Raw genomic sequence first — 19,426 nt, forward strand, 5'->3', positions numbered from 1 at the left:
AATGTGTGCTTATTGGATACTCCCTCGATTCTAAAGCTTACCGGTGTTATCATCGAGAATCACGCAAAGTATTCGTATCGTATCATGTTTCATTTATTGAATCGCATGACTCAGCTGATACTCCCCTTCACCCTGGCACTGTCATCGAGAACGCACCAGCTTCACCCGTTATGTCTCAACGCGCCTCTGTGACTGAAGTTCCTGATGAGGACGACCCTCCCCCAACTATTACACCTATTCCCATCGTACCACCCATCATACCAACATCGGAACCCATTCCTCGTCGATCATCACGCACACCTGTCCCATCGGAGCGTCTATGCGCAGCTAACGGTATACCTTATACTAACGCTACACAGCGCAATGCTCTCGCGTCCTTAGCCACCGCAGAACGCACTCGCACTCTCCCAGCCATCGCTGAATCTGCCCTCTCTACCATGACTGTCGACGACGACCTTACTGGATTGGAAGCCGAACTCGCCCACTTGGCCGAAATCTTCGCCGCTATGCCCGATGACTTCGACACTGAACACCCCAGCGATCCCATCACATACAAAGAGGCTATGGATTCTGATCACACTGTCGAATGGACTCAGGCCATGCGCGACGAATTCGATTCCCTTCGCGACCTTGGCGTCTATAAACTGGTTCATCGATCAACTGTCCCTACCGGCCGTAAAATCATGAAGGGCCGCCCGGTGTTTAAATTGAAACGCGATCAGAATGGAAGGCCAGCCAGGTTCAAAGCACGGTATGTTTGCAGAGGATACTCTGCGGTATGGGGGCAGGACTACACAAAGACATCAGCCCCAACCGCCCGCCTCGAATCATTCCGAATTTTAGCCCACATCGGCACAGCACTCGACTGGGAAATCGAGCAGCTAGATATCAAGACCGCGTTCTTATACGGGCTCCTGGACTCGGACGAAGTCTGTTATATGGAGCAGCCAGAAGGCTTTGTCGAACCCGGATTCGAGGATTACGTCTGGGAACTCCAAAAAGGCCTTTACGGGATGAAACAGGGTGGCCTCATCTGGAACCGTACGCTGAACGAAGCCATGCTCACATGGGGTTTTATTCGACTAAAGACCGAACATTGCATATACTACCGTCGTAACTCCACCGGTACTCTCCTCGTCGCTATACACGTCGACGACTTCTTCACCGTAGGGAGCTCAAAATCGGCCATCTCTGAATTCAAAGCGCAAATCAAAACCAAGTGGCAAGTCTCAGAACTCGGCGATGCTCACTTTTGTCTTGGCATTGGAATCACTCGAGATCGCACGCATCGCACCATCTCTCTTTCTCAAACTGCGCTAATTGACCGTATCATCTCTCAGTTTGGCCTCACCAACGCAGTTCCCGTTTCAGTACCAATGGAACCAGGCCTCCACCTTTCGCGTCGGGACCACTCCCCTCGTACGGATACCGAACGTGATCTAATGTCACGCACCCCTTACCGTTCCTTGGTTGGATCACTGATGTACCTCGCCATTGGAACTCGTCCAGACATCTCCTATGCGGTCCAACAACTCTGCAAATTTCTCGACTCTTACGGTCACGTCCACTGGGAGGCTGCCAAACGAGTGGTTCGATATCTCAAGGGAACTCGCACCGTCTGCCTTGTCCTGGGAGGAGAACACACCGCTAGACTTATAGCTTACACTGACAGCGACCTCGGCAGCTGTATCGACTCACGTCGTTCTGTTAGTGGCTATTGTTGCTCACTAGGCGGCGGGTTCATCACTTGGAGCGCACGACAACAGAAAACGATCGCACTGTCAACATGCGAAGCGGAATATGTCGCAGCTTCAGAGGCCGGTAAAGAGATTGCTTGGCTACGTATGCTCCTTCACAAAATCGATTTCCCCCAACTATCGGCATCCCCACTCATGTGCGATAATAACGGTGCCATTGTCCTCACAGAAGATTCCTCTTTTCACGCGCGAGTCAAACATATCGACATGGCTCACCACTCCATTCGAGAACGCGTAACTCAACGCCAGATCAAGCTCCACTATATTCGCTCAAAAGACAACATCGCCGATATCTTCACCAAAGCTCTACCGAAAAAAGACTACGAACGTCTACGCACTCAGCTAGGCCTACGGTGAATCATTCGAGGAGGAGTACTTATCGCGTCGAGGAGGAGTGTTGATGCGAGCGCACGTGCCGACGCGATAGCGTACAGCGGAGTTCGAGCATCAGGAATTCAAACCTCCTTATATACCTATTTTCCTTTGTATCTCTTTTTCCCTCAGTCCGTTCCACCGAGACTGAGGGTACGTTCGTTTTTTGTCCCGCTTCGATACCTAGACACTAACTCACACTTGTATTAGTTGATCCGTGTCTAGGTACATAATACAGTCCGTTCCACCGAGACTGAGGTTGATCCGTGTCTAGATTTAACAGAGTGGATCTCCCCAGCGAAAATTGACACTTACGAGAGCTTACGAGATTTCTCGGGCTTCGGCCTATTAGCGTCATAGGTGTGTTGTTGTTTGGCCAGTTTTACTGGATGAATACCCACCCGAGTCCAGCAAGGTCGCAGCCTTGGCTTCTAACAATGTCTGCCTCAAATAAATAACCCGAGATGAGTGATGCGGCAAGAGAATTTACCATAACAACAAGTATGGCCGTTCAGTTGTTGTACAGAGTCTATAAATATGGAGGTTTGACCACGTTGAAAGTGCAGTGAATCTTAACGACGAGTTTCGAATGTGACGTAATTCATATTTTTGACAGAACTTGTTGTAGGCGGGTCTCCACCGATGCTGACCAAAGGAAGGCCGCAGCAGCAATTTTGACATGGAGTCGATGCCATGCAGCCTCGGGGACCCCTCGGCGAGCGTCTAGTGACATCAGGAATGAAGTCATTGAAATTTTTTTGTTTCAACTCACTTTAATGACACTGTACAATTCACACTGTCAGCTCCGAGGAGAGATGGGAGGAGCATTCAGGCGAGAGGCCGCTAGCCGACTGGTTTAAAGGGATGCGTCTGCCCATGGAACAGCACTCACTTAGACCTCGATACCCATAGACATGTTCGTTCGCATCTCTACCATTTCTGTTATCTTCCTTCTCCTTTCCCAAGCCCATGTCATGGCCGCTGTTATCAGATCCTCATCCAATTCGACCAGTTGTGGCAACGGCGAAGCTCGCTGCTGCAAGGAGGTGAGAAAGAATCATGAGCAAAGAAAGACACCTTTGCTTACCTGCGTTGCAACAGGATTCATCTGACCCGGGGTATGTTAATGATGAGGAGTGCCAAAGCTACTCAGGGAGTTGCTCAAGTGGCTACGTAACATCATGTTGCTACACCGTCACGGTAAGCATTACGACTCGATTCAACAGCGCGGTCAATCTGAGTTGGCGATAGGACTATTATTACTGCAACATGACTACGTCAGGTTAACAGTGGGTATTTTGAAACACGGTACCTTTGTGATTGAAGGATATTCGCTGGATTGGACTTTCGGACGGGTTATACCATAATATTGTTATGAATGCATAATATTCCGCTGCTGGTAGAAATGATTCGGACCTATGTTATCATTCAGTTTGGAGTTCGGGGAACTTCACCGATAAGCACGACGCGTAGCAAGATGAGGATTCGTACCAATATGAATTACGCTTTGCCTTGACGCAGACCAGGATACGTGGAATCTCGTTACATTCCAACGACTGGTGTCGATGAGCGTCAAATCTGTCACTATCAGACTAGCGGAAATCCGGTGGAAGACTTGAGGATGCTCAGTGCGACTTATCGTCCAGCAAAGATAACCTGCGGCAAGACCCTACAACTTTGACTGTATGGCATGATAATGAACTTTCTGTCATACCACGTTTATTTGGTAAACTCGCACCTCCAGAGACCGAAGTTGGCAAGAACGGGGAGAAATTGATGAAGGGAACGGTCAAATTATATTTCCGAGTCGAATCTGACAATTTCTCATCGTGACCTAGCAAGGCTGCCCAGCTTTAGCTTGAGCCTAAGGCCTGCAAAGTCAAGGGCTTGATAAATGCCAAATCGTAGTATGAAACTTACCCCATGATATATTCGCTTCACTCAGGCTAGCTCAGAGGCTGTTCATCGCGCTGTGACGACGTTACTGATCACTGCTAGCAACATGCGCACGCAGACATGAAAATGATAACACTAGTGAGGAATGGGCACACGTTGGGCACACGGAAAGGTTGTACCCAGCAGTGTGATGATTGATCACTGGCAGGAAACAATGAATCATGTTCGTGACGACACGAGCAAGAATTATGTAAAGTTACCCACGAATCCTTCGACCCATGCACACCTGTGACTCCCACGTATCCCTTGTAATTAGAGGCGGATGTAGGGTGCCTGGGCTACGGTTGACTATGTGTATCAGGTTGGTTTTCACCAAACAAATATTATTTGTTATGTTACTTTGTTTGCGTATTAGTAATTACTGTGTGGCTGTGTCCGTTTCCCCACACCACTTGCCACTTCCTCGTCGTCCTCGTCGTCCTCAGCGGGCTCGTCTTCGAGCTTGTCGTCACCATCATCGGGCTTACTGTCACGCGGCTATTACCTGATTGTCCGCTATTGAGAGTATGGTTTTTGGTCCGGTCAACTTCCAAGGTAAGTAAGTGTGTCTAATTTATGTCACTGACTACGTCTTTGCCCACACCCGCTGCGCTTACTAGTAACTTGCTACATATGTGCCGCCACGCCAGTGCGAGCGGATGATTTCGGAAACACACAGGTATAAATTTTTTCTATGCCAGGTTATCTCGTTCTCATGCGCTATTAGCCATCTCCAACGTTCTATCCTCTGATCTGTTCATGGACTCGGACCCTTATGATGTGGACACTTTGGACCATGGTTCATCTGACGAGCCGCAGCCTCCATCCACTCGTGTCCCCAACCCAGAGGGCAGAAATCAACATCGACAATGTCGTGAGCAATGCAACATCAATATTCCGCCGTTACACTGATCTGTATATCATTACAGCTTCGAAAGATGATCAATTCATCCAGAAAGTCCTCACCCAGTACCACAGCGACAACATCACCAATAGGAAAAAGATCAGCCGCCTTCTCAAGGCTGAGCACGGCATAATTATGAGGCAAGTCTGACCCAGCACGCTCTCTAAAGGTGTCTGCTTACATCTCTCCAATAGCGAAGCAACTGTTGCTCGACGTCGGCAACAATTTGGGCTTCTAGGAAGCAGTCAGTCGACGCGCTCACTGCCCAATTCAACGAAGCGGCAGTTGGTACTTGACCAACTTGCGCAAGATCCTCTTCACCGTCGCGGGCCACGCTTAGTCCGGGAAGCCATAGTGGCTGACACAGGAAATTTACTGACAAGGTAACGCCATCATTACATAGATTCGGGCAAGCTAATTTTAAGAAAGGGAATATGTGATGAATGAAATGAGGCGACACGAGCCTGATGGATTTGCCCAGCGGGAACCTTCAAAGAAGAAGACTTCTCGACAGCCACTGGTTTCGCTCGGACCTCATCATCAATGGAGTGGTGACGGGCACGACAAATTGAGTAAGATAGGTTTTCCCATATGGGCCGTTCGTGATCAGTGGTCTGGAAAATGGCTGGGAATGTGGGTAGTTCCGAACAATTGTCTTAAGACAACGATTGCCTACCTTTACTTATCTCTTGTCTACGAGATTGGTGGTACGTGATGCTCATGTATGCCAGTAGCGTGATTCATTGTTTATCTAGGAATGCCGCTTCAAACAACAACTGACTGCGGAAGCGAAACAACTGAAGTATATGGTTTTGCCAATGCATTAAGGTCAGTCTCGATGCTATTATTATTATCACGCCGTGGACTAAGTACACTTTTTACAGGGAAATCTTTTCTCCGAATCTATCTAATGACGAGCTGCCTGCACATCGATTTTTGAAGAGTGTTCACAATATCACGATTGAGCGTGGCTGGCTTCGTGTGCGTGTTCAGTGGGGAGATAATGTGAAGATCTTTTGGGAAGCAGGCGAAGAAATTTATAACGATATGGATCCACGCCAATAGTATGTTCATGTGTGGTAGTGCTGTTTTCTGTTTTCTGATTTATTCTTACTTGTGTCGCAGCGATCTCGTTCAGTGGCTATGGCCACAGTTAATCCAACAAGAGCTTGACAAGCTGAAGCATCGTCTCAACACCCATACTGTTCGGTACGATCGTGATAAAATATTACCGTCTGGTATCTCCCCGAACATCGCAATGTCACTGCATGAAGACTACGGCGCCGAGAATTGCCTGCAACCAGTGGATCGTGATGTCGTCAAGAATCTCATGGAGGAGATTGGCGGAGAAGATCTCATCCGTTTTGTTGACTCTGAGTATAGTGTTGCTGCACAATTGATCTTCAATGATCTTGGATTCACTGTCTTAACTTTCGAGAACGTCTGGCAAGTGTTTGCTGCAATGTTACCATTAATGTAGTTTATGTCATGGTGATATATACCACTCTGCTTGAATGAATGTCGAGAATTAGTCTGAAAGTCGGGTTGAAAATTAAGAGTAAATGTAAAACGAGTTGTATCATGTGCAAATGGGTGAGGATTGGTATGTACTAATCAAAACCAATGCGAAGTGGACCTTTGCGGTTGGTATTGGACAGACTTAGCGGAGGAACCTCAGTGTCAAGGCCAAGGGCCTTGCAAAATTTGTTGCATTTGTGTGACTCCAAAAATTCCGCGATCGCCGGTTTTCCATGATCCCAGTAGCCTGAGTCACCATTCGCACTGTGATGCAGAAATTAGGTGTAACCATCAGGAAAATAAAAGTATTGTACACACGTATGAGACTGCGGATCAAAGAAGACGATAGATCGATCCGGTGTGACAATTCCTGTAGCGCTACTCAACAACAAAATAATAGAATTGTTGTGTGAACTCACCTTGAATATCGGATATGATCATCTCATACATTGAATCAACAGCAACATGATGAGCATATGCATCTACAGCACTTCCGAGCGAGTCGTTATTGATCCCTACTTCCGCATTTCCAGAAAACTTGATTTCATTGCACAATGAACCAGTCGGGAGAAGTGGGAGGACCATGAAGCAACTAAAAACGAGGCTGCGTGAATCCTCTTCTCCTTCGTTTGGAGCATCTGCGAGTTTTTGAGTAAGCTTCCCAATGAATGCCCCGGTAATGTTCCACTTCATTTCTGTGTGGTAGAGTTCTCAGCCGTCAATCAATATTTCTATATGATAAGCTTACTGGGAAGATTGCGGACATTCTCTTCATCCCCTCGTTTGTAGAACGAGTCCAAAAAATACTGAGACAAGTGAAGGATTTCCAGTTCACCCATCAGATCCTCTTCATTGTCAACGTCTCTCGAGCGAATGCGTTTACATTGAAGGACGGCATAGTCTGTGTTGTTGTAGCGACCCTGCATTTCAAGTTGCTACCATGCTCGAAAAAAAGTGGTAGAACTCACACGAAAGACGAATTTCATCAATCCCTGACCAAGGTAACCCTGATATGGTTTTCCTGCCTTAACATGAGCTTGCCATCCTTTGGCAACCATGATTTCCTCTTCTTCCTCACTGTATACCATCTTCGGTTCCCCGAAGTCATTTACGGAGCAAGTCACACGCTTCATTTTGAAGCATTCAAACTCCAGCGGTGCCGGCGCGTCAACGGTGGGTGCAGTAGCAGAACATCTTGATCGGTATGAACTCTGATAGCGCTTAGCGGGCCGCAGACGTTCAGGTGACGCTATTTTGGATATATATGAGTATAATTGAGTGTAGAGGAAGGAAATGATTGCGATACGGAGGATGGAAAAGATGACGACGTGCTGACGACGACACAATTTGGACAATGAAAAAGAGGACAGACAACAATAAGAACCAAAAGCCGACAAAGAAACACGAGCGAGCAAAAGAAAAGCCATGTGATGCATGAACTCTACAGTTTGCAAATGGAGGAGGGAAAAAGACAAGGGCAGATAGAGAGAATTATGATAAATTGCTCACCTGATGGAGACCTTTTCCGCTTCTGACGAGAACTTGGCGCTGTTGATTTCCGAGTTGACACACGTCGGTTCTGTTGGACTTCCTGGATATCATTGTCCTTGGGTTGTATGTGTCAGACAATTGCCACAGGATACTGATTTTATTTACCTCGTCGGTCTCGGGGACATACAGAAACAGGCGAAGTGTGATCTTTGGGGTTTTCGCATTTGCATCCTTCTCGGATAACATGCGATCCTGTTTGAGGTTTCCGTAGAGACTTTCCATAGTTGCCGACACCAGATACTTTTGTTCTTCAATCATATTTACAGTAGTATTATTGAGTACCGTGCAAAATTTGATTGTGTGCCTAAATTACGGGGAGTTTCAGCATGGATAATTCAACCACTATGCAATGACATTACCAGTCAAACATTAGATCGAGAGCCACGTCGGATAGCCCTAAAAGGGGTGGAGTACTATTATACAGGCCTCTCGCCTTCGAAGCCAGCTGTTCAAAGGCACTCGTAGCTAGTTCCGAGGTAGGGAAAGTTACTCGTGATGACGGAATGGCAAGTTTCGAAGGCTTCGAGCTTCCGTAGAGATATTGCTGAATAGTGAAGTCAATATCAATCTTTGCTGCTCGAGCATTGGCCTTGAGAGCTGAAACCTTTCGCTTTACATCACTTGCATTCAACGATGAAGGGTTTTGTGGCCGTTGCTGGTTTAGTCGATGCTGACTGGCCTCGTGGCTATGCACATTCTGTCGATGTAAAATTGTCTGAGCAACGCTAACGGCGGTACTGCTACTACTGCCTGATGGTTTCATTGAGGCTATTGCTGACATTAGATCGAGTGCCAAATACAAATAATGGAGCTTGCTCACCATTGTCAGTGTCGTCTTTGCATCCGGCACATAACGGCGAGCGCAAGAAAGGATACACGCAGCCACAGCATTCACATTGTGGTTGCTGCTGAATACATCAGTGAATATAGGCTACAGGTACGAAGTAATACAGTGAGAACGCACCATAATCTGTTCGTGATCAGCTACACTTGCAGCTGCAAGCTTTGAACACTTTCCGCATGTCGGAGTGTCCAGTCGAGGAAAAGCAGTAGAACACCCCAAGCAACGAACCATGATTCACGGTGAGACAACCATAGGCTGAAGACGGGATAATAGGTTATTATAGCGAGAGAACAGAATAGTTACCACACCGCGTTGAATTATGTGATATTGCATTTGTGAAGAGACTCGCTTCCAAAACACCGTCTCCCACAGGATACACACTTGAACATCAATGATACACTTACTTTGTGGTGTCTTCAGGAATCAGCGGGAACTTGCATGCATAGTAAAAGCCTATTCAATCATTTTACAAGAGCTGATCATCAGCTATAACACAACATAGTCATGGTGGTATGCGCTGTGCGGTGTGTATACGAGACGTGGTTGGGGCAATTAATTCTTTACTGAACTTGAAGTAGCAGTGTGGTTAAATACACAAACCAAAAACCATACTCTCGATAGCGGAAAATAAGGTAATAGCTGCGTGACAGTAAGCCCGATGATGGTGACGACAAGCTCGAAGACGAGCCCGCTGAGGACGACGACGAGGACGACGAGGAAGTGGCAAGTGGTGTGGGGAAACGGACACAGCCACACAGTAATTACTAATACGCAAACAAAGTAACATAACAAATAATATTTGTTTGGTGAAAACCAACCTGATACACATAGTCAACCGTACTGGGCGCCTCTAGTTACAGGTAGATAGATCAAAACAGCGCTCGGACGGATAATTGTTCAGTATTTAGTGTGGGTACTTAGCAAAAATCAACTATAATGCGTCACCGGCGTGCTATTAATATCGTTGCCTTCGGCAATATGACGTTCCTGGCCCCGACACCGTTCGGCAAATCCCGCAAACCTTCGTGCTCGCTGTCTGCCACAGCGAGCTCGCAATCCAAGCGTTCCCTCAACCGTTTCGCGTCAAAATTTTTACACAATGTCATAGTAGGTATATTGTATACAATTCTGTCACAATGTATGTCATAAATGTCTTGGATCCCCTCCTAGGACATGCTCTCCTCCCCCTTCCGCGAGTAAAGCCTATGAATCAATCCGCAGAGACCCTAAGAACATCATGTAGGGCCTGCGCAGCCTCTTCTACTGTTTCTGAATCCTCCTCTTCCTCCTCCAGTTCCTCCAGGGTTTCTAGGACATCCAAATGAGACGGGATAATGGGAGATTGTCTTGCGGCGTGGTGCATGCGGATGTGAGATGAAACTTGAATGTGTGGTGTGCTGGCGCTGTCACCAGGAGAAGATTTGGAACTTTCTCCAGGGATGATGCAACCGCTGAATCCAGGGAGCTCGGCAATATCTGCTAAACGCTGCAAAAGATGACCATTAGCTCTCCCACGTGCCAAGCGTCGAGCGCCAATCTGGTAAGAGAGTGCAGGTTCTAAGGGCATCGTTTGTGCCTCACAAGCACGTAGGTAGCGGTCCTCGTCTCGAATGTATGTTACGAGACATTGAATCTCGACGTTGAGGCGAACTATCTCCTCCTTGGCACGACACATCTTGAAATATAAATCCATCGCTTGACAAGAGGCCGGCGTTGCCCACGGACGCTCTGATACATCTTCCCGAGCATCACGTAGTAAGTCAAAGTCGGCCAGGAATGCGTATTCGATGACTTCGTCCCATTTAAGAGTTCGACGGGGTGGAGTGAGTGCAAGCGCTGCGGTATTGTACCGGTCGAGAGCTGTGCGAATGGCTGCGGAACGAGTCTGCAAAGCCTTTGCAATGTGCTTGCGCAATTTGTAGCCTGAAAGAAGTAGTCATCAGAGGAAGAAGCCCGTGTTAAGCGAAACAATGATCACCTGTACCAGAGCGGTTCATTTTTGTCAATTCAAAGATTCGAGCAACAACTAAACCTTCTAACGTATCGAGAGCACGCTGATATCTTCTTTTGGCGACCATCCGTCCAGCATTCTGCCACTCAGGATCATCAGGAACCCACCTACGCACAATATCGAGCTTGTTCTCGAGTTCTTGCACGGTTGTGAGATCCTTCTCGAAAAGTTCGAGGGTATGTCTACGAGCCGTCTCCATTCTGCGAGTTGCGGCAGCATCTGCCATGCTAAATGAAGCGCTCGCGGGTGTTGCAGACGCCCAGATGGATCTTGCACTATCAAGGTTATTCCTGGCAAGATAAAACATCAGTACATGTAAAGTCGTTGCGATAGAGAAGACGTACTGGCTGGCAGCGAGGTTTACTAACTTCTGCCAATATTCCATTTGCAGTGTCTCGTGCTCTGGCTCACTGCGCAGGCCGTGAAGGTAATCCCTTTCCTCTTGTAACCACCGTTCGAATACAGACTCATCCGGGATGTGAATGTCTTGCATGAGCTTCTTGAGGTTGATTTCACCATCTGAGAGGATGTTCAGCGCCTGCTTGTAGTTATTATATAAAAAATTTCCTAACGTCGAGTCAGAAAGTGTTTGATCTAAGTAACAAAAACTCACCAAGACTTGGATAGACTTCATATTCATCGTTATGCTCGAAGTACATTGCGATGAGCTGCTGGCGGTGGAATACACTGGCATAACGCAGTGTTGAGGCTAGAGCGTTAGATTTCGAGAACGTACGTTCACAAGTCTCGAGATCTTCGAGACCAAGACCTGACACATACGTTGCGAGATGATATAACTGGCAGAGGCGTTTATGTGCGTGTCCGTGGAAGGCTCCAACCAGACAAGTATGACGAAGTGATTGAGCACAGGGACCTAATGCGCTATTATCGAGCGTGGTCTTGAACTGACACCCGATATCATAACCGCTGCCCAAATCTGTGCCAAAGGCATCAAGCAGCTTGGCGACAACAGAGAGCGGATATTTAGCACTGCAATGAAAATGTCAGCACAGGTTGGAAAGAAACGAAAAGTCAGACTTACAGTTCACCACTTTGGACCATGTCGGCAATGAGCAGACAGAAACCATGGCGACACACGGCAACGAAAACCCCCGTTTCATCATATACCCCCCAAGATCTCTTCGTCTTCTCATCATCCATATTCTTCCATCGCCCAGCACAGGGGTTCTCGTCATCGGAAGGCTCGACCTGTAGATACTTAGTTGTTATTTATTATTTTTGAAAATGAAAAAAAAAGAACTTACCGAATCCTCGTCGTGTTGTGATGGATTCGCCCACTCGTTAACATACTCACGAGAAAGATACCGGTCGTTGCACACCCGCTGTGTCGTAGGAAGTTCGATTGAGGGCCCCGAATAGTCTCCGTCGGCACCTATCAGTCGTCGCGAGACCCTCTTGAGTGAGTCGTTGCCATCCATGGCATAGAGCAGGCGGAAAGTCATTGCGGGCTCGTTTTGCAGCTCATACGTGCAGCAGGGGCAAGCGTTCCTCAAACGCCAGTCGGGAGAGTTGCGATGAATTGTAGCGTTGACGAGAGAATCCACGCGAGTGCGCAATTGCAGATAGAGGTCAAATGATATCGAAAATTGGCGTGATAGGTACCTATGAAAGACAGTCTTGAATGAGAAGTTAGCGCTAGCATACAAATATAACAAGAAAACGGACTTACTCCATGCAAATCACAAATGGACTTCACAAATGCTTGGATAGAGAAGTGAGGACTGCGCAACCGAGCAACGCGGTATAGTTCCAGCGCATCTATGGAAATGGCGACAGATGGTGATATTGGGGAGCAGGGGATGACGCCATGGCGGACGAGAGCAGACGCAATGAAGTGGTCGGTTGATGCGATAGTTACCGAGACCTTCTCAGCGTCTAAATTATGTTAGCCAATGGGTGTAGTCCGGAAATGAAACTTACAAAAAATGTCGACGACTTGAACATCCCAAGAGCCCGAGTTAGGGTCCACATGTGAACACTGATTCCTATGAACCTCCAAGAAGCCCCGAAACCCATGCTGAGCGCGTTCGTGGCTCCATTTAAGGTAGGCGTCAGTAAGTCCAAACATTTGTTAATCAAAGGCATCAACACGGCGCTGAATGCGATCTCTGCGAGTCCGATGATCCACACGGCGTGTTTGTTTGCTTGAAGATTTTCTATCAATGCAAGGTTAGTGAATACGGCTAGCAAAGTCGAACAGGCGCAGACTTACGGAGTCCAAAGGTCCCCATATATCTCTCTTGCGAGATCCTCAAACTCGCCTCCCGCATGACTGATGTCAATTGGGTGAGTGCCATCTAAGATGTTGTCGAAGTCCGCGTTGTCGTCGCCATAGTCCATGCTGTCAAACGCGCTGTTACCGGCCTGCTGCTGAGCAAGTGCCTCAAGCCTGCGGCGCTCCTCAGGAGACATTGCTCGAGAACTGTAAGTCTTTCTCGTTGTCCAACCAAAGTAAAACTTACCTTGAAGTCGGGCACGCTGCTCTCCACGGGCCTTGACGGCACGAGTCGCAAGTGCTTTTGGCCCATAGACCTCATTCACGTGGACTCGAAGACCCTGGTTGTTGCGATCAGCTTTGATTTGCCGGACCTTCTGAGTGGTGAGTCGTGTTCGATTTCGAGATTTCACAAGCATCTGTGCAATACCAATCAACGAAAGGTATTATGATGCACGTGACCACTGACCTTTGCGTTTCAGACCAAGGTATCTTGAGATTGCCAATGTCGCGGATGGCAACTTCCCCAACGTCTTCAACGTCTTCAAGTAGACCCCGTGGGTTGTATGAGCTGTTGCAGGCAATGACTCTGTCAGGTACGTGGTGATTTTGAACTCAAGTCTCAAGCTGACTTTTAATTACAGACCTTCCCTTCAATACTATCACGTACAGCAAGAAGCGCACGACTAAAACTGAGGAGGAACAGCATTACGTTTTCCAACCCTCATCCTCGTGCATCCGCGCCTCATCACTCTAACATGCTGTCATCAGCTTCCACGGATTCCCCATCGCCTCCCACAACTCCTTCCGTTCTCCGATCTGAGCCTAACAACTCTCTTGCCCTCACGGATGCCACGATGCACGTTGCGCCTTACGTCCCACCAGTCCCTCACCCTAGCGAGCTGCATGCTCCGCTTCCCAGCGAGCACCCTGACGCATATTGGGTCGTTACAGTGGGCCAGGAGGTAGGAATTTTCTTTCATTGGTGCGTCCCTTCCAAATTCATTATCATTTACTTTACTAACTACATGTTTAACTACTTTAGGCTTGACGTTGGCGAACGTACTCAAGGCATCAGCGGGGCCATCCAGGTCAGGCAAGAGACTTGGGCAGATGCTTTGCGCCTATATACGAGGAAATATGACGAAGGCGCGGTGGAAGCGCGCCCCCATGTAGGGGGTCGTTTCTGGCCACCCCATGTCCTTCACACTGCCCCAGCATCGCCCGCCTCATCTGCAAATTCAAGCGAGGATAGTATCTGGACGCGTGTTGAAGATTTGTCGGATCAGATGAGCCAGGTCACGCGGTACTAGACTAGAATACATGTAGTATCAGTAAATGAAAATGAGAACGCATTTGATCCAAAGATTTTGATCTTAAGTTGAGTTCTGAGAGATCTGGGAATGATCCCAGCACTTGAACTAAGTAGTTGAAGTAGCAGTGCATCATTGATACTTTTGAATCATGGGGATCCGGTTGCCGTTTGAGTGACAAGTGGAAGTTCAATGAGTTTATGAGCATTAAACCAGCAAGTTGAATGTCTGTCCTTTCACATCACAAATTAAAGCACCGGACCTGTCATATATGAATGAATGGGCCATCCCCATGCTGTCAGACACGTTGGCGTGATAAATTTACTTATATATTGTGCTTCCCGGTGGTGTTTTATGTGGTATAGCGAACATATTCGCTATCCAGTTCGCTATGTTCGCTATTCGTCATTTCAGCGCTCTGCAGCACACTCTCATAAGTTGTGTCATTTCAAGCACAAATCACACCGAAGAATTTGACGGATAAGGTTTCTTGTATTGCAATGTATCTAAGCTCGTTCATAGTAGCGTACAGATGAGAGCCTCGAAGCAGGTATGGAAGGGGCATATTCGTCAAGTTTAACTTCGAAGAACTTCACCTCCGATAACACGATGGTGAGCATATCGTATATCTGAATGAACTTATCCTTAATCACCCTGCCATTCCTGCAATAGCCAACAGATATTTTCCTGAGATCGCTGAGTATCTCCCGCCCCGACTGAACATGATCCTCGCAAATGCCGAAGAATGTGTCCACCGAACGAAAGGTTGAGTTGCGTTCTTGTTGAGCACGCAGGCGGTCGTTGAACTGTTTTTCCCATGTGTATTCCGGGCCCCAGTTGAACTGCCATTCGCTAATGGCAATGCGAACATCTTCGATAGTGGTCCGTTCAACGCTGGTCCGTTCGACGCCACGAGATTCATCACTACCTGTAAATTATGATTAGAGTTAGCGTGTTGAAGCGGGATTAGGCATGAGTGGTGCTTACCAGCGAGGTGCTCTGACTCGTGTTGATCGTCTGAATCGTGGCGCCGTTCCGTGCGAGTACTTCGTAAAATCTAATGTCAGAAACATCTACAGAAACCATAAACATGGCGGACAACTTACCTCGCGCGCTTCCTGCAATGTTTGAGTAACTAATTGACAAAAATGTCAACATAAGTCCTCACCTTGCCATCCGTACACGTGCCTTTTCGTTTTGTGCAGCTCGTACACTAGCTAGTCAATAAGCTTCCGGTGAAAATATAGATGATGACGAATATGACTTACCCTGGCTTTAAAAGCCAACGTGCAGATGCCTGCCGCTGGATTTCTGCGCGTGTCATCAGCAATCAGTAGGAAGGATGCTGGTGGTAATGATTGACTCTGATCTGATCAATTCGTGATCCGGGATGGTCGAGGCCCGAGGGCTTCTGAAGTTCTTACTTCTCACACGCAGCGTAAATCACGTGATCCGGTTTGTAACTATGCACTAAGGGGCTTCTTACCTTCTCACACGCAGCGTTGTTTTCTTCAAGTCTTATTACGCTCAATGAACGAATCTGGGCTCGATAGTGGTACTCAGGTATGTAATTGGGTGCAATATATTTGTGCTGATTTCGCTTGCTGCAGGCTAGCGTTGTGGGTGACACATAACTGGGCATGTGCTCGCCCCAATCAGCCATCACTCCGAGTCAGTGCGCCACGCCTGACCCCCATCAACATTAAAGTAAGTCTTCAACACCGTCCTACCCTTCTCCCAACTTCCTTCTACCTATCGCGTCCTCAACTTCGTTCTACTTACCATCCTCCCAATTCCTTCCACCTACCACGACCAAGTCCTCAATTTCCTTCTACCTACCACCCTCCCAGCTCCATCCTTCAACGGCGGCAATTTCTTCCACCTACCTTCTTCAACGGCGGCAATTCCTTCCACCTACCACGAACCAAGTCCTCAATTTCCTTCTACCTACCACACTCCCAGCTCCATCCTTCAACGGCGCCCAAGTCCTCAACTTCCTTCTATCTACCACGACCAAGTCCTCAATTTCCATCTACCTACCATCCTCCCAGCTCTATTCTTCAACGGCGGACCACATACCACGACCAAGTCCTCAATTTCCTTCTACCTATCACACTCCCAGCTCCATTCTTCCACGGCGGTCCTTCCGCGACCAAGTCCTCAATTTCCTTCCACCTACCACACTCCCAGCTCCATCCTTCAACGGCGCCCAAGTCCTCAATTCTTCAACCTGGTTACCTCCTTGCTGGATGCCGTTGCGCCACGTTACATTCATTGGTACGCCTCGTTAAAATTTTGACACTGATTACTGATCACACTTGTGTTTTTTTTTCAAGTTATAGTGCTACGGCACAACAGCAGTCACCTCAAAGTATATTTAACCTTTGCATTAAATTGCGCGTTATACGTATGTCTTGCTTTGCTTGTGGAGCGCAACTCACAGGGGCTCTTTTAGGTCTCACGTGATGTTGTTGTCAACCGACTCCAGGCGACTAATTTTCAAGCAAACAATTATTGGTATGTTTTTGATTGATTTGATTAGCACAATTTAAATTTTCGCGAGTTCAGGAAGAGGGCAGAAAGCTCAGACTCGACGATGTCGGAATTTCACCACCATCTGCCCTCCTTTAATTTTGAGGGCTTGGGATATGGTGCTGGCGGCATCACCGGTGATGACCATGACACCGTCCCTCCTCTTCCTCATCAACTCGGATACGACGCTGGCGGCCCTCTCTTTCCTCCTCATCAACTCCCTTATTCACTCTTTCCGCCTCCACCCATCGAGGAGTTCAGCACCAGGATCGACTGGAATGACCCAGCAGTCATGTCCACATTGGCGTCAATGATGGCAGATCTGCCAGAAAATACTCCATCATTGCTAACGAAGATGCCGGAGCGCACTGCGGCTCTCCCAAGCCTCCCAGCTGTTTCAACCACTGACACTGATGCCAGCTCCCTGGTGCGAGAAACGTGTCCATCTCCCCGTCATGGTCCCCCTCCTCTTCCTGACGCTGATGCCAGCTCCCTGGTGCAAGAAGAAACGTGTCCAGCTCCCCGCCACAGTCCCCCTCCTCTTCCAACGTCTCCAGCTTCCCGTCACAGTCCCCCTCCTCTTCCTGCGCTGGTATCGTTGACTGACCGCATCATGGAGAAGGGAGACAGCTCCTCGTGGGCTGCTCGTAACCCAGTTCGTCCCGTAATACCTGCACGAATGCGTCCCTCCCGTCGACCTCTCACAATCGCCGAGCAAGAATCCCACGCCATCAAAATGGCACAGAAGGTAGAGAAGAGGAAGAAGCTTCAAGACGCGATCTCAGTATTCATTCAAGATCAATCAAACAGACTCCATGAGCTGGCGGTCGCTCATGACGTCTCCGACAAGCAAGTCAAGGACATCCTGGGCCTCAAGACACATTACCACAAAGAACGCCGCGCGCAATTGCGCAATGCCATTGTGCATGTCAAATCAAAGGAACTTAACGAAGGTACGTAAATTACATATGAAGGGGTGTATAATCTGACAACCAGCTCAAGGTCGGCCCAGCGGGGACAAGTACAGCTTGGAGGAAATCCAAAATATCATCGATAGCGACCCTGCATACAAGCAGCTGTCAGCCGAGGAAGAACAGGACTACATCGACCAGCTAAATGAGTATCGCGCCCTCAAGATGAGTGGAGCTCGCGCAAACAACGTGTCAGCGGCTCGAGATGCAGTCGCAGTGATGGATCGCATCTCAAAGGAGGTAAGTGTGGTGTTTCCTGTGGTATACTCAACTTACAACTTGTTTTTTATAGCTTCATGCACTCCGTGACCGAGCCGGCACATACGCAACAGTTCTCATGGTTCGGGGACATGTCAATGATCAAGTTCAGTCAACATGGATCGCAACGGACAATGCGCACGAATTTTGGGAGGATCGGATGAGTCTTGCACTTGACGATGTCGCACGTCAGTTCGAGGAATGGGCCTGCAATCAGAAGAAAAGTACGTTGATTAATTTTTCATCCATCTATAAACTGATCCATTGTATAACTAGATATATCTGAGCGTGAAGATCTCGCCTCCCTGCAAAAGCAAGCCGCTGCGCTCATGATGAGCAAACTTCGTATGTATTTTTCCTCATTCACGTTTATCACAACTGATGTTTCATCAGGACGCGCGACGGGAAGAATGGACCTCACCATGAATTATCAAAACTACGAGAAGGCTATTGTCCTGGTCTATGGAGTCAAGCTAGATGGTTGGCCAGAGGGTCTCCCTTTCCTTGCACCTTCTCACATGCACACCGTGCTTGAAGTGCGCACTCTTCGTGATGCTTTGGTGACAGGCGCTTGTCATTGGAAGAAGCTCAACCGACGTGAACTCGAGGACCTTCGCGTGGACATTCAACGACGCTCGGATGCAGGTGAGGTGGTAGGCACGGTACGCAAGAAGCGCTCGGATGCAGGCAAGACGCGTAAGCGCAAAGCACCTGCTACTGATGGTGCTACAGATACCACCATGGCCGACGGCGCTAAGAGGCCTCGGAGATCACGCAGGGGCAAGCAGGTTGAGAGGCAGAAGCAAAGCAAAGCAACCAGTGTTGAATTCATCGAAGACAGCGACGAGGAGGTGTCTAATGAGTAGTCTACATAATAGAGTAGTCTACATAATGACATATGTTCGTTTGAAAAAAAATCCGACGCGAAGCGGTTGAGGGAACGCTTGGATTGCGAGCTCGCTGTGGCAGACAGCGAGCACGAAGGTTTGCGGGATTTGCCGAACGGTGTCGGGGCCAGGAACGTCATATTGCCGAAGGCAACGATATTAATAGCACGCCGGTGACGCATTATAGTTGATTTTTGCTAAGTACCCACGCTAAATACTGAACCATTATCCGTCCGAGCGCTGTTTTGATCTATCTACCTGTAACTAGAGGCGCCCAGGCACCCTACATCCGCCTCTAATTACAAGGGATACGTGGGAGTCACAGGTGCCCATGCAT

The 19,426-nt window shown here is 48.1% G+C and overlaps 6 protein-coding genes across 6 annotated transcripts; 3 read left to right on the forward strand and 3 right to left on the reverse strand.

Moving 5' to 3' along the window:
• Positions 1-4,823: 4,823 nt before the first annotated feature.
• Positions 4,824-6,448, forward strand: DEU56DRAFT_953117 (uncharacterized protein; the record flags this gene model as incomplete). The annotated part of the gene is made up of 7 exons (XM_041359181.1): positions 4,824-4,938; positions 4,994-5,108; positions 5,163-5,351; positions 5,398-5,675; positions 5,724-5,796; positions 5,853-6,032; positions 6,094-6,448. The coding sequence occupies 7 exons, from the start codon at positions 4,824-4,826 to the stop codon at positions 6,446-6,448; spliced, it is 1,305 nt and encodes a 434-aa protein (XP_041206830.1).
• A 130-nt stretch (positions 6,449-6,578) lies between these two features.
• Positions 6,579-8,800, reverse strand: DEU56DRAFT_914262 (kinase-like domain-containing protein; the record flags this gene model as incomplete). Its single annotated transcript, XM_041357607.1, has 8 exons — positions 6,579-6,750; positions 6,805-6,856; positions 6,906-7,181; positions 7,235-7,406; positions 7,455-7,735; positions 7,996-8,092; positions 8,143-8,341; positions 8,397-8,800. The coding sequence occupies 8 exons, from the start codon at positions 8,798-8,800 to the stop codon at positions 6,579-6,581; spliced, it is 1,653 nt and encodes a 550-aa protein (XP_041206831.1).
• A 1,291-nt stretch (positions 8,801-10,091) lies between these two features.
• DEU56DRAFT_914263 (uncharacterized protein) lies at positions 10,092-13,547 on the reverse strand (the record flags this gene model as incomplete). The annotated part of the gene is made up of 11 exons (XM_041357608.1): positions 10,092-10,804; positions 10,860-11,182; positions 11,237-11,459; positions 11,506-11,882; positions 11,935-12,101; positions 12,158-12,529; positions 12,583-12,788; positions 12,834-12,930; positions 13,003-13,069; positions 13,126-13,327; positions 13,376-13,547. The coding sequence occupies 11 exons, from the start codon at positions 13,545-13,547 to the stop codon at positions 10,092-10,094; spliced, it is 2,919 nt and encodes a 972-aa protein (XP_041206832.1).
• A 339-nt stretch (positions 13,548-13,886) lies between these two features.
• On the forward strand, positions 13,887-14,441 carry DEU56DRAFT_757414 (uncharacterized protein; the record flags this gene model as incomplete). Its single annotated transcript, XM_041350127.1, has 2 exons — positions 13,887-14,113; positions 14,174-14,441. The coding sequence occupies 2 exons, from the start codon at positions 13,887-13,889 to the stop codon at positions 14,439-14,441; spliced, it is 495 nt and encodes a 164-aa protein (XP_041206833.1).
• A 506-nt stretch (positions 14,442-14,947) lies between these two features.
• On the reverse strand, positions 14,948-15,765 carry DEU56DRAFT_914265 (uncharacterized protein; the record flags this gene model as incomplete). Its single annotated transcript, XM_041357609.1, has 5 exons — positions 14,948-15,369; positions 15,429-15,487; positions 15,548-15,559; positions 15,610-15,654; positions 15,710-15,765. 5 exons carry the CDS (start codon positions 15,763-15,765, stop codon positions 14,948-14,950), a joined length of 594 nt encoding a protein of 197 aa, XP_041206834.1.
• Positions 15,766-17,586: 1,821 nt separating this feature from the next.
• DEU56DRAFT_739647 (uncharacterized protein) lies at positions 17,587-19,068 on the forward strand (the record flags this gene model as incomplete). The annotated part of the gene is made up of 5 exons (XM_041348750.1): positions 17,587-17,926; positions 17,976-18,184; positions 18,237-18,426; positions 18,479-18,547; positions 18,596-19,068. 5 exons carry the CDS (start codon positions 17,587-17,589, stop codon positions 19,066-19,068), a joined length of 1,281 nt encoding a protein of 426 aa, XP_041206835.1.
• Positions 19,069-19,426: the final 358 nt, after the last annotated feature.

Source organism: Suillus clintonianus (assembly GCF_016758775.1).
Source record: "Suillus clintonianus strain FC179 chromosome Unknown DEU56scaffold_52, whole genome shotgun sequence".
Classification (NCBI taxonomy): domain Eukaryota; kingdom Fungi; phylum Basidiomycota; class Agaricomycetes; order Boletales; family Suillaceae; genus Suillus; species Suillus clintonianus.